This window comes from Copadichromis virginalis, linkage group LG1, assembly GCF_057382275.1.
Source record: "Copadichromis virginalis isolate Kocher_CV1m ecotype Utaka linkage group LG1, C_Virginalis_male_GT1.1, whole genome shotgun sequence".
NCBI lineage: Eukaryota > Metazoa > Chordata > Actinopteri > Cichliformes > Cichlidae > Copadichromis > Copadichromis virginalis.
The window spans coordinates 21,146,753-21,161,430 of record NC_140618.1 but is presented as its reverse complement, the minus strand read 5'-3'; the positions used below and the strand labels follow the sequence as shown (position 1 = coordinate 21,161,430).

The 14,678-nt window shown below is 38.4% G+C and overlaps 2 protein-coding genes across 2 annotated transcripts in view; one reads left to right on the top strand and one right to left on the bottom strand.

The window, feature by feature from the left end:
• Positions 1-238: 238 nt before the first annotated feature.
• Positions 239-5,250, top strand: LOC146718699 (sterile alpha motif domain-containing protein 3-like). The gene is made up of 6 exons (XM_085465042.1): positions 239-332; positions 679-697; positions 1,105-1,189; positions 1,280-1,444; positions 1,733-1,939; positions 2,172-5,250. The coding sequence occupies exons 1-6, from the start codon at positions 239-241 to the stop codon at positions 2,457-2,459; spliced, it is 858 nt and encodes a 285-aa protein (XP_085321168.1). The 3' UTR covers positions 2,460-5,250.
• A 2,078-nt stretch (positions 5,251-7,328) lies between these two features.
• galnt18b (UDP-N-acetyl-alpha-D-galactosamine:polypeptide N-acetylgalactosaminyltransferase 18b) overlaps positions 7,329-14,678 on the bottom strand; it is a 107,499-nt gene continuing 100,149 nt past the window's right edge. Inside the window, exons 10-11 of the mRNA XM_085454206.1 lie at positions 14,016-14,180; positions 7,329-7,947 (exon numbers count right to left, since the gene is read on the bottom strand). Of these exons, the coding sequence (XP_085310332.1) occupies positions 7,801-7,947; positions 14,016-14,180 (312 nt within the window). The 3' untranslated portion in view covers positions 7,329-7,800. The remainder of the gene's footprint in view (positions 7,948-14,015; positions 14,181-14,678) is intronic.

Here is a 14,678-nt window from a genome sequence, read left to right as displayed (position 1 = left end):
AAACCGAGGTTCTTTGGAAGTTAAAATGTCAAGCAGATTTTTATGTTACGGTGACTACATTTTGTAAGTTACAAATATAGTTCGCCAAGACAGCATAACGGTTTCTAAACAACTGCGCATTAATACCACAATGTTGTATTTTCATGTGTCAAGTTCGCAATGCGCATTAATCCCAAAGGCCGAAAAGGCAGCAGTGATGAGTGCTCCGCCTCCGCGCTGACTAGCGTTGACACAGAAAATGACTCTCAGGGGGTTATCCACGGAGGAGCTCCTTAAAAGGTTGATGGAAGAAGGCATTGATGTGTCAGACGACGAGGCGCAAAGATTTAGAGGTAAGTCGGGTGTGATTTTGTGTTTTTATAAAAATTACAACGTGTAATTTTACAGTAGAGTTAGCAAAAGTCCGAAGAGCTAGATTTAACATGGGCGAAAGCTAGCAGTTAGCTAAGTTTTAAACAAAGAAAGGTACAAATGTGGACTATTTAGACTGTTGGTGGAATGTTCAACGTCTGTCTGCCCGCCGTATTCGAGTGTTTTATCAATAAATAGTGTCGAACCGTGTACAAAAATGTAAAAAAATCAATAATTTCTCAAAACATGCTAGTATGTAAATATAGCTATTAACAAAATCGTTTTCTAAGCAAAATTTATCCCATCTAACTTGTTTCCCGCTCAAAGGGATTTTAAACAATGGAAGGTACACATTTGTACCATTCCACCTACTTAGTGGGATTTTCGAATGTGAGAGCTGTAAGCTCTGTGCAGGGAGTACACTTACTTACATTTTTATATTACCAGTTAATTTATATTAACAATTAATCAAGAGAATTAATTGTAACTTCCTTTTGGGGAATATAGACAGATTCACAATGATAGCTTATTGTTATTATTATGTTATTAAGTTTGGGAGAGATGTGGCTGTTTGTCCACGCCCATTTTTAAAAAATTAAAATCAACTTTAGCTACATTGATTTGACATTGGTCTACAACATACTATTTACGGTAATAACAATATGATTAGAAGAATTGAAGAACAGAAAAGCCCCCAGGAAAGGATAAGAGTAATCAGTGCACTGTGGGTTGTCTTTCTTATGTTTGAAACAGGTACCCAACCCACTCAGACTACATCCAGGTAATCAAAGCCCTGATTGTGAAGTATCCTTTAAGAGATGTACACGGAAATGGTTATGTGAGTACCTCTCCTTTTTTGTTTCTTTTATAGATTATATTAATATAAAGTAAGCATAATTAACTACTTATATACATTTGAAACAACTAGGACACCTGGCACAGCCAACTCAAGAGAAAGTTCAAAGCAGAACGGGCTCCCCTAATCAGCAACGAAGAAGTGAACCGGGTTAAAGAAAAGTTTGGACGCACGCAGAAACATCGGACCACAGAGGAATCCAGCAGCTCCTGTCTGAAGAGACTGAAGCCCTCTCTCGTAAGTCCTCACACCCTCAGCCTTTAAGAGCTAAGGTAACATGTAGTCTTATTATGTTCACTGTAAAGCTAAAAGTAAACATTAATTGAAAGAAACATGTTAACAGATAACATTAACATAGAAAAAGGAACTTCACAGTTGATTTAACAAAAGTCAGCTCAACTTGCAATTCCTATTCAACATTTTTGCATTTTTTTCAAAGCATTTGGTGTACAAATTACCGCATTTCGAGTAACATTAACTTATCAGATTTTACTTATGATAATACTGATATCTGTTTTGACAAAGGATTCGTGCTTTGTGGGGGAAGATGCAGCCTCCGTTGATGCTCATATCAAGGTGCTAAATGATCAGCACAAGAAGCTACATCCTGACACAGCACTGGTGAAAGACCGCATGACAAAAACCTTTGCATGGAGACGTCGAGAGGTAGCTGAAGGAATGTGTACTGTGGACCTATTAAAGAGATATCCATTCCTGGGGACATCTGCAGGGGTAAGAATTGTTAAGATGATTGGGGAAACAGCTAATGATTTTTTGTCTCTAAATCTGATTATTATTTTCTGTACTAACTGATTAATCGATCTGTTCATTATCTTTAGAATTTTTGTTCACGGGTTAAAGCACTTTACATTTATCTCCAGTCTGTGTCTTTAAACATGTCAAAAATTTAAATCCTCAATGTAAAATGTCATTCTTTTGTCTATTCTGCTCTTTTCATTTCCAGTTGTGTTATGAGGTTGATTTAATGCATCCCTGCCAAGACAACATCTGTCGCCGCTTTAGCGAAAACTTCACTGCTGTTCTTCAAAATGTTCTTCAAATGACCAAGGATTTGCCACTGAAGAAGGTCTCGCTGGATGAGGCCTACATCTCAGCATTCTCCACCTTCTTCATGTTCAACATGACCTACCCTGCATACTTCAAGAAAACACGTCTTTCTTCAGAACTGCATTGTCAACATAGGAGACCAGGGAGACAAACCCCTGCCAGTAAGTGTCGCCAGGGTACTTAACCAACTCTATTAAATATGCCCCCACTCCACAAATGTTCAAAATGTTCAAAAAGGGCATTTACTCTGAGGAAGTTGATTATACATGTTGGGTTAGTACACGCACATGAGCCTCATTTCAGCAACACTTGTGGAATAAATGACTGCCAGGCAGCTTTTTCCAAGTATCACTCTTTTCGACGCCATGTGTATCGCAAACACAAACCCTCTGTTTTGAATAGCCTTGAGGTAGTTGAAGATGGATTTGAAAACCATGCACACAAAGAGGTTGAAGACCCACACACACACAGTTCAGACGAGACGCACACAGTTCAGCAGCCCACACCACCTAGTATGGACAGTTTGCTTGATAATTTAGGAGATCATTTATTTAGCTTTATTCTCAAATGTACTGAAAAAAATAACCTTCCACACTCTGTTCAGCAAGACATCGTTGATGATCTTAGTTTTCTTTTGTGTTTTTTTAAAGAAAACTACGACTCGTTTATTCGTTATCATTTGGATAAACATGGTTTCCGCCTCAGTGATTGTCCAGAACTTGAGCAGGTTTTGTCTACTTCAGATTTTTTCCAGAAAGCATGTGATTCAATTCGTTCACCATTTATGATAAAAGAACACTGCAAATCAAAAATGAACATGACAGAACCTATCAGTTACACAGTAAGAGACCATTCTGGTGTGAAAATTGGTAGTTATTCGTATGTTCCAATCCTACAGGTATTAAACAAATACTGTCAGGTGGAGGATGTGTGGGAACAAATTGTTCTGGATAACCACAGAAATCAAGATGATGATGTTTTGACTGATTACAAAGATGGCATGTATTTTAAAGACCACTCATTTTTCAAAGACCATCCTCAAGCTCTAAGACTTCATTTTTATGAAGATGAATTTGAAATTGTGAACCCACTTGGTGCAAAACGAAATAAATACAAAATCTGTGCATTTTATTATACTATAGGAAACATAAGTGGAAAACATCGCTCAAAGTTGAGTCACATTCATTTAGCCTTACTGGTTCGCCATTCACATTTAAAAGAGTGTGGGCTTGAAACTATACTTCAGCCCTTGATAACTGACTTGAAGATGCTGTCCACAGAGGGTTTCACTATCTGTGTCGATGAAGTAGAGCACACAGTTCATGCTGCTCTTGCTACCATTTCATGCGACAACCTTTCTGCTCATATGATTGGGCGTTTCTCAATGTCTTTCAATACAGGCAGAATATGCCGATTTTGTATGGCCTCGCACTCGGAGATACAACAGCACTTTTGTGAGGACCATTTTGTTATTAGAACAACCAAAGTACATGAGTACCACATAAACTGTGTGGAAAACAACCCAGAGAGTGCTGCTTTGTACGGTGTGTATGGTAACTGTACATTTGATGCACTGCCTTATTTTGATGTGACCCAGTCTCTTCCCCCAGATGTAATGCACGACTTGCTGGAGGGGGTTATTCCTTTGGTAATGAACTTGGTTATTTGTAAAGCTCACAGGGAAAAGCACATCACCATATATGAAATCAATGATGAGCTGAAAAATGTGAAGTTTGGGAGGAATGACAAGCCGAACAGCCCAGTGCCACTGACGGAAAAGATGCTTCGAAATTCTAACATAGTTGGATCAGCCAGTCAAAAATGGTGCCTTTTCAGGCTCTTGCCTTTTTTAATGGCTCCCCATGTTCCACCTGGCACTCCATATTGGCATGTGTTCTTATTATGTTCAGAAATCGTAGATCGTGTAATGGCTACAAATGTGAGAAAAGATGAGCTTGCTCATTTAAACCTGCTTATTCAAGAATTTCTTGAAATGACTACAAAAGTCTTTGGAAATGTTTTAACACCCAAGTGTCACTACCTTATTCACTACCCAAGGCTGATTTTGATGTATGGTCCTCTTCGCCCTTTATGGTGTATGAGATATGAAAGCAAGCATCAATATTTCAAAAATATAGCGAGTAAATGCAAAAACTTTGTAAACATCACTGCAACTCTTAGCAATCGTCATCAAATGAAACAGTGCTGGGAGTTTTCTTCAGGTAGGTTGCTTGTTGACTTTGAACATTCACTCAGCACAAGTGTCAGTGTGCCATTTTCATCTCTGCCAGGTGACTTACAGAATGCTCTGGAAATGAACAAAAGTTTTACAGATGTGCATTTTCAGGATAAAGTGCTTCAGCGTGTGTCTGCTATATCTGTCAGCAGTGTCAAATATGAACTTGAGGATGTTTTTGTAGTTGGCCATGTACACACTGAAGCCATACCTATATTCTTTAAAATCAAGTATATTTTGAATGTTGATACTTGTTGGGTATTGTGTGGGAAACTGTTACTTCCTCGCACTTATGAATGTCATTTCCATGCTTACCAAGTGGCAGTTGACAATGACTAGATCCTGTTCAATCCAGGAAATAAATTAGATTTTCAAGCTCTAGACACCTATTTAGTTGATGATAGACTGTTTGTGTCCTTGAGGTATTCTGTGTGACGTGATTGCAAGAACATTTTCCACTTTGTCTATATATATGACATATATATATTCTGGCTTGATGAAGTAGAGCAAAACATTTGTGTGGACAGTTTTTTAAATACATGACATCTCTGTGATCCGTCAAAACATTGTGTTCAGGTGTTTAATGTCTTTATGTGATTGTTTACTTTTTTTTAAATGAATGTATTTTTCTTAACATGTCCTATGGCAATGTATGAATGTAATCAAGGATGTATTCCTGTGGTTGTTTAAATGCTTTGATGTGATTCTATTATCGAAAATAAATAGTTAAATAACCAAATATTTTGGACTATTGGGGGTACATTTTTGTCTCTTTAGGTACGAAATAGGTTGTCGCTGGGGGGGTACCCTCATAGGTACCCTATTGTACCCTTTTCAAGGGAACATTTCTGTACTATAGTTTGAAGGTACATTTATGTCTTAGGAAAGTACATGATTGTACTTCAGATGGTACAACTTTATAAGGTACAAAAATGTACCAAGCCTAAAGGGTACAGAAATGTCCTTCAAAAAGGAACACCCCCAGCGACAAGCATTTGTACCCTTTTTGGTTCACTTTGGTACCCCTATTTCTGAGAGTGTAAGGAACTGCCGGAACAGTTACTGTGAACTGCGTTTATGTGACGTGCAGGTCATTTCCAGTGAGGTAAATGTCAGGTTACAGCGTTAAGTTATAACATAGGGTTTTACTAGGGTTTTGTGGTTAACCATTAGCAGCTGTCACCATGCTGAGATTGGGTAAGGTTTACAGGGTTATAGTTACAGCGCTTTTTTCTGCTAATGTGAAAACATTTCTTTCCCTTTCTCTATGGCTTTTTACATTTTTGTTTGTTTTTAAATTGGTTTCCTTCCCTGAGCTGCCTTTGTGATTGCCTGATCAGTCCCGATTAGTTTCACCTGTTCCTTGTTACCTTGCCCTCCTGCCTTAATTAGCTCATGTGCTTTCTTAGGTCTTTGTCAGCTCATCTGTAACCATTACCTGTGTTCCACGTCTGTGCTTCTTGCCTTTGTCCCTCATGCTATTTTATGCTAGTGTTTTTTTTCTAGACTTTATTATAACATTTGTTGAATTTAGTAATTTTTGTTAATGATGCTCAGCTTCATATTTGCAGTTATTTTTTCTGTCCTCCCTTTTATAACACATAGAAAATTACTTAAAAATACACAAAATTGTTATTTTCTTCTTAAACAAAGAGTGAAATCATTATTCATTAATCTGTACAAGAAATGTCCCACAACATAAACAAAGGTTTCAGCAGCATTATGTCGGACTTTAAGTTTGAACTGTGTGGGGAAAAAAGAAAGAAAAATCAATTTAATCAGTAAAGCAGGGAGAAAAATGGTGGGGAGTCAGGAACTCAAATGTTTTTGCTGGACACATTTTCACCTAGAGAGCCACTTCATTTACTCAACTGTAAACACATTTCCTTCAGTGCCCTGTGGTTCATGTTAGTTATTAAAAATATCTGATATATACTTGTACAAGATAAAATCAGAGCTGCTAAGTTTAAATTGAAGAAAACTTTTCTCACTATGCGGAACGCCAGAAAAAAAAAGTTAAAAGTCAATTTTTGCTCGTGTTAAAAGTCAGTTTTTAATTCCCATAGCACGAGAAGTGTAATTTTGCAAATGCTATATCTCAAAGGGAAGACAGGCATATTATCACTGTGGCTTCATCAAAACCAGGCCAGCGCTTTTCTGAGAAACTGAATGTGACTCATTGATTCTCAGACAAGAGCAGCTCCACAGCTCCATCTCTGTGGGATACATTTAGATGTAGCTACATCTCCACATTTACAGGAATTTAATTCTCTGCTGTGTACTTTGTAAACCCTTTATTGAGTTATTTTGAGGCACACGATTATGTGCTAAATCAACAAGGGTGAAATATGCATTAAATACAATGAATTTTAGCAAATATCCAAACAAAGAACCCCTATTAACAGACATGCCCAGCTTAAAGGTGAAAGGAAGGTTTACAGAGTGCATCAGCGGGCAATCAAGACAAGAGCTCTGCTAAAAGAAGATAAAAGCAATGTGCATGGGAACACTGTTTTAGAGTTCTTTCATTCAAAAATTCAAGCGTGCCGAGGCTCTCTTATTGCATATATTAGGACGTGTTAGTGGGGAAGTCCTTTTGATGAAAGTGGGTTTCCATGTATATTTAATGCCATGGTTTACTGAGCTCTGCTTGAATGTGAATAGTAACGAGGACTGGCATGTTGGAAGCAGTCTGTGCCACTCGCCTCGTCCCCAGGTTATTTCAAATACTGACCTCGAAAAAAAAAGGCACTGCACTCTATAATTATTAGGCATTATTTCAACGTTATATATTACAAATATTCAAAAATATTTACATTTAGAAAATATCAATTTCAGATTTATTTCAATATTTTCCACAACTGTACAGCTCAATCGCATAATAAACCTACAAACCCGAGACACTAAAATAAAAAATAATTACAGCAGGGACAGATTCTGAAAGCTTGCTACACAGTAGCAAATATTAACAAGTACCCATTACATATTTGAAGTCAACGAAAATCTGACTGTACTGTATTTACCACAAAATATACTAAATATACTACATTGCCAGATCTGAAAAATATCTGCCAACTATGGCTGTTCCTTTAGGCAAAATAAAATGTTTAACATTTATGATGTGATGTCGACCGGCTCTTTAGAAGACATCGTGGCTCTCAAAATGAGTGCTCCCGCTTCCCAGACTTTCACACACAGAGACTCACACTTGCATACACAAATGCACACAAAAGAGACGACTTCATTCAGTCCAGTTGCTATTGACTCCAGTGTTTCCTTCGGCAGTCAGTCATAGGGAGCTGCTAAACAGCACATTTGTGATGAACCATTTCTGTCCAGTGCATTTCTGCAGAGCCAGTTGGTAGCCAAACTCATTGTCACTGCTTGCTACAAGCTCTAGGCATCTCTTTGATTTCCTGTTTTGAATGGATCCTCCCTGAAAAGATAAAAGCAGGTTGGTTAAAATTGTGCCAGAATCCAGAAGAGACAAAAAAATGTGTGCACAATATAACCTGCCTCTTTTTAAACCCACACTGCTGTGAATGGTTATAGATGTAAGCTACTGAGGAGCCCTAAGCTGGGGTTTTTTTTTTTTGGCTGATTCACACCATCCTCACTGGGCCACCAGATAGCATCAGCATGGTTAAGGGCAAAAACAGCAACGTGATTACCAGCTTTGTCATTAGCTTTTTTCCTAGCAAGGCTCTGGATAAAAAAGGCTTGACTCAAAAGAGGAAAACGAGACACAAACACAACAACAGACATCCCAGACAAACAGGAAGAGAAATTGAAACCAGGGCATGAAGGACACAAACACCTCATATTAGGTTTCAGAGCTATTACAATATTGTTTAAAAAAAACCCTTCATTTAATAGACAAGTCTTTGATTTATTGGAGGATGGGACATATGGAGGAAGAGCAAAAACTAAGGTCCAGCAATTTATAAACTTTAATATGACATCTGCTGCCAGAGTCTGAACAGAATGAGACCATCAGCTCAGTAAAAATATTGAAGCATGTCTTCATGAAATGAGGCAGGATTTTCTCATTACAGTGTCAGGGCTGACAAAGGGCAAGTGACTGAAGAGGAGGCCTTCAACCGTCAATACAGTGTGGAGAGGGCTGTGTGGGGAGAGCTCTTTTCAGTGCTATGAGAGGAATGCAAAGGGATGTGGGAGGAAAAAGACCCAAGGATTGGACAGCCTGTACAGACCTGGTGCTAAATTATTCTTTCAATGTCTTCACGAGTTTTGGCCCATGTGTGAAGTCCAAGAGACATTTTTACAGATAGCAGATTTGCAGTAACTCTGGAAGTGGACATTTAAAGACCATTAAGACATGCACCACCCGATGGGGCACTGTGTGGCACAATGAAGGAAATAACCTAAAGGATTGGAGCTGTATAGGCACAGATCCCCATTCCTGATATAGAAACAGAATATTTTATATGACAACAGCCTGCTATTCATTTAAGATACTGTTAAGATATGATTTGCAAGGTCAAATCTCATAATGAAATCTGACTACAGAAGCAAAAAATGGAAAATGAGCTCTATTACTTCCACAGTTTCAGCCCTATGCTCATCATCAGGGTGCTCGAACCCCAGTAAACAGGACCTACACCGAGATATGATTATTGCTATTATTTAATAAGGTGGCTTTGTTTTAGTGTAACCAGCCATTGCACTAACTTACCCACAGTATCCTAAATTCTCACTGCTTACATAACAGTTAATGTCTAATAAGCTTAGACTTCAAATATAGAGAACAATGGCTGCTCTATTTAGAGCAGACACCTTCAAACTGTCAGGTTTCCCTAACCAAGAAGAGGAGGATTTTTTCCACAGGAGGGGGAGGGGGGCATTAAACACGAGGCACAGCTATTGCATGAGGTGAAGGGTACCAGAGGGGCACACATGTCTTCTCCATAAGCAGATATAGCGACAGCTGTAGCTGTGATACGATGTAGAAGAATATTGCAACAAATAATTTGGTATTTCCCGTGGGCTGACTGCATTGAGGGGGTGTGCAGTAGCAATATAACCCCCCAAAACACTTTTCCCTTTTCATTTATTTTTATTTTTTCAGGTTACGTTTGTGTCATTCTGAACATCACACTATTTGAGGTTTGTTTATAAATGTTCTCTGATATTTGAAATGAAAGCTGGGATTAAAGCCCGTCCTCCTGTGTCAGGTTGTACATCTGTAAGGCTGAAGTACAACATGCTTCCAGTCCACAGGCAGTCTGTGGACGGCCCGTCTACTTGCAGAGATGTTGTCAATCATGCACAAAGTATGTGACACAATTGGTCTGTCGCCTATTCTTGCTTTTGCTGTTTCTGGTCCATCAGGCAGCCTTAGAGAAGAGCGAAGTTAGAACATATAAGAAGCTGAAGTGAAATAAAATATAAAAAGCACTGAAAGGTTTGCACAGTGACTACCACTGTCTGCATTTGTCATGCTGTATTTTTTGATTTTTGATATATATTTTTTTAGTCATGCTTCACTCTCTTTCCTATTCCGACCCACTTGTCAACCAATCAGAATTCAACAATAGACAGCATCATCCACATTCAGGAATGTGCAGGAAAATACCTCTCTCTTAGCTAACTATATGGAAATCCATTTACAAATGGACACCATAAATTATGCAGAAGAGCTGAGGGGTGTATTATGAAGCGAGGTTGCTTAGGAAGCTATGCCACAAAAAATGTCTCTCTTTTTACCTGGCTGAATCACCATGGTAACTAATGCTGAACACATAACCTGTTTGGGAGCATTCTACTATCCTCCCAACACTACGGCTACTAAAACCACTGAATGAAGCGCAAAATGTGCATATCAATGTCGTGGGAGTGGTGATGCAGATATCATAAGTGATGTTATATTTCATTCTAATCTGGTTTTAAGTCTCTTAACAGAGAACACACAAAAAAAGATTAGAATGATCTGCCAATATGTCCACAATGTCTTCCTTGTGTCTCTTTCCTCTTCAAATGTGTCCAGATTAGAGTTTCAGAGCTCTAATGTGCAGTACTGAGAGCACACTCAGTGCTCAGCGAGTGATAAAATAATAAAACTTGAAATAAAATGCTTATTATACTGCTCTGTGTAATATTAACAAGATCAATGATTTTCTGCAGCATTATCCTATTTGTAAGTATTGCATTTTACTATTTTTTTAATGACCACTTTATCATCAGCATCTTTTTTATCATTTTTTTTGCTGATGAAACATCAAATGCCAGCACGGTGGCACGGTGGTTAGCACTGTTGCTGCACAGCAAGAAGGTCCTGAGTTCAATTCCAACACCAGGCCAGGGTCTTTCTGTGTGGAGTTTGCATGTTCTCCCCGTGTTTGTGTGGGTTCTCTCCGGGTACTCCGGCTTCCTCCCACCGTCCAAAGACATGCAGCTTGTGAGGATAGGTTAATTGGATAATCCAAATTGGTGTGAATGTTCGAGTGAATGTGAGTGCGAATGGTTGTTTGTCCCTGTGTGTTGGCCCTGCGACAGACTGGCGACCTGTCCAGGGTGTACCCTGCCTCTCGCCCTATGAAAGCTGGGATAGGCTCCAGCGCCCCCCGCGACCCTGAAAAGGATAAGCGGAAGCAAATGGATGGATGGAAACATCAAATGACATGTGAAACTCAGAGCTTGAAGCACTAAACTGGGTTTAACAGAGAAAGTTGATAATGACCTTCATAAGCCCATTATCTCCAGCTGGAGTTTTAGTTTTTATCAAACTAGCTAAGGCTAAAAAAAGTGGTATGAATAAAAAACAAAAAGATTTTGTTGTAAAACAAAGGGGGCCTAGCAAAAAAAGTTTGGGAACCACTGAATTAACCTAACATGCATGTCTTTGGCCCAAAAATTACCAGTTAAAACATGTAAACTCCAGATTTACAGTGTGTTAAAAAATAAGATAAAATAATGATAAAACTTAGGGTATGTTCATACCTTTATAAATGTCTTTTTTGGATAATTATATAAATGCAATTGTAACTTAATCTGGGGATGCAGCTATTGTTCTGGCTCTTGCATGGAGGGATGACATATTTATTCTTATTCATGCCTGCAAAACAATTATCCCATTGATTTGCAAACTGGGAAAACAGGTGTCAATAAACACAATGCAAGACTTATTGGAATTGCTGAACAAACCAAAGACCTGGGCGATGATTCACAGAGCTGGAACTTGGCCATTATAAAAGCCAGAATCACTGTAAATCTGTAACACTGGGTGATAAAAGTAGAAACTCGGGGTTTTAATCAGCCAACTTGTCTACATGAAATCTTGGTACGCCTTCTTAAAATGTGTGGATACATATCATAGACAGGGCGGCTGATACTTGAATTGTAACAGTGATTTAAAAAAAATGCATCGCCCACAAATTATACAACCAAACCAAACTCTACGATTTAAGTTTTGTTTTTAATCTACCACCATGTGAGTAATCTACATGAAAGCAAACAATTCATTTATTTCTCAAACTGAGGACAATGGAAATCACACTGTGGCTAATGAGAGGCTTTTAGAGTAAGTAAAGGAGGTGAGGCAATTTTCCACATTTCATTAGAAAGAGATTAAAAATATCTTTATCTAACCAGGTTTTGTGCAGAACAGTGCAGCATTTGAATTAAGATAAATCAAAGTTTTTTCCCTCTTATTTGCAGAGCACTCCTTCTTTCAGAGTTGGAGAAGCTGCATCAAGGCAATCTATTTCTGCTGAAGTTTGACTCCTTGTGCAGCTAAAACTGTGTCAATAATTGATGGCACATTTCAGAGACGTATGCTCCAGCCTGGCTGATATGCCCTCATTCCACTTACTAAATTATACAAAGTTAACTAAAACTGCCACGTTAAGATCAACAAGGGAATGTGTGACATATGATCTTGAGCGTGTGTCTGTTATGCCAAACCAAACAGACACAGGTCTAGAGGCACTGGAGTGAAAACTGTGCTGTCCTTGTTACAGCAAGCCTCTTTAAAAGCACTATTTTGGGATTTTATACATAAAAATGAATCTGATTGTACTCTGACAGCAAAGCAGAGGATATGTGGAGCCAAATGAAAGCACAAAGTAAATCAAAATCCCCCCAGTTCTATTGAAATACCACTGAGCTACTAATGGAGTGAGACAGTCATTAATTTTCAGTGAGTCTTTGTGTCCAAATTAGCTGAAGAGAACTTAAATTGTAACTTAGCCACCTACATGATTATAATATTTTCCTGAATACTTAAACTGATGCTTGAAGTCTAAAACCAAACAGTTGACTGTGTGGACTGTAGATTTTAGGGGATCCAAGATGCATAACGCAGGAGACAGAGAAGCGAGCATTTTATAGTGAGAACCACATCCAAAAAACACAAAGAGAAAAGCAATCCAAGCACAGACACAAAACAGGAACACACACTGGACTTAGAAAATGACATGACAAAGGACAAGGGGAAGACAGGTCTATGTACTTTAAATGGAATGTCAGATTTTAAGTGCTCCCTTAATTATTTTTCAATTCAGTTTTATTTATATAGCGCCAAATCACAACGGCAGCCGCCTTAAGGTGATTTATGTTGTAAGGTAAACACCCTACAATAATACAGAGAAAACCCCAACAATCAGATCATACCATGTGAGCCAGCTACTTGGTGACAGTAGGAAGAAAAAACCTCAATTTTAACACCACAAACTACGAAAACAAAATGGGAAATAACAAAAAGACCCAACTAAATACTTAGACAAGAAAAATAACACTGAACAAAGAAAACGTTGAGAAAAAAGGTAATAATATCCCAAAACTGAAAAGCAATACAGCAATAATAAAACCAAGACAGGGATTTCAAAATAAAACCATTACAAGAATTCAAACCCCAAAACGGATGAGTCAAAACTTTAAATACTACAATATAGAAAACCCAAACTTACATATATAGACGAATGATTCAGCACTCAGAGATAGCGCACGGCCCTGGAACCAGGACACCATTAACACTTAAACTAAACTAAGTGTGTGAATGCCCTTTTTCTGCTATGACACCATTTTTACAAAACTATAAACACAACTTTCTTTCACAGGCTCGAGAAAAACATCCCATGGATGTGAATAAAGTCTGATGGCCTGACCAACAAGGAAGGTGAGATTAAGCTTCATTGATTCTGGGTTTTTTTTCCTGTTTTTTTTTTTTTTTTTTTTAGTACAGTTTCTTTGACTTTCTTCTCAGGCACTTTCTATTGTTTGAGGGGATTTACTGAAACCTCTTTTCCTCTTATGTTCATACACATACACATTTTAATATCTGCGTGTATCTGTGTTTACCACAGAACAATTGTCACTGCTATGTGTTGCAAAATGAATGAACAACAGCCACAATTTATACTTTCAGTGAAAATTTGGTGCTAAAATGATGGATGGTAATAATGTGATAATGAGTTTTCCAGGAAGTGTTTGGAAGAGCTATTTAAGGCTTTTTCTGAAGATCTGTGCTGTGGGTTTCTTTTTTACCTGAGTGAAGAGCCAGTGGAGTTTCATACGCTTTTCTGCAGCATAGCTGCACTCAATGAGGCGGGGTCTGCTATTCACATCCACCAGGCACTTGTTGTCATCGTCATCAATGGTGGGACTGAGGAGCCCGATGTGGAGCCGCTGAGTACTGGTGTAGTAAACATTCTGAAATAAACACAAAACCCAGCTATAAGCAAACTGCATGCTCCTTTACTGTGCATGTTCAGACTGGCGTGGTTGGCCCTTCTCCAGCTGTATATGCTATACAGGTGTTAAACTATGCAGCAAATGAGGCTTGCTCTTGGGTTTTCTTTCAGTATGAAAGAGAGATCTGTGAGGCTGATTTACATGCATTAAAGATGCATATTTATACTGCTTTCCTGACTGAACACAGGCTAAAAGATAGACGAGGCGAGGCAACAAAAGAAGCTCATTGTTAATTCAGGAATTGGGGGGGGGGGGAGAGAAATAATTGTGCTTTCTCTGATGGAAACCTTCCCAACAGCTTTTTTCCAAGGGCAAATATTTGCTCATATTAAGCTGACAAAGCTGTAAATCATTTGCAAGAATGAAGCAAAGGAACGAGTTATGTATTCACTGACACAAAACTTGCTTTGGTTTGGTGAAGAGCACAGAGTGAAAAACACGACGTCTTGAACAAAC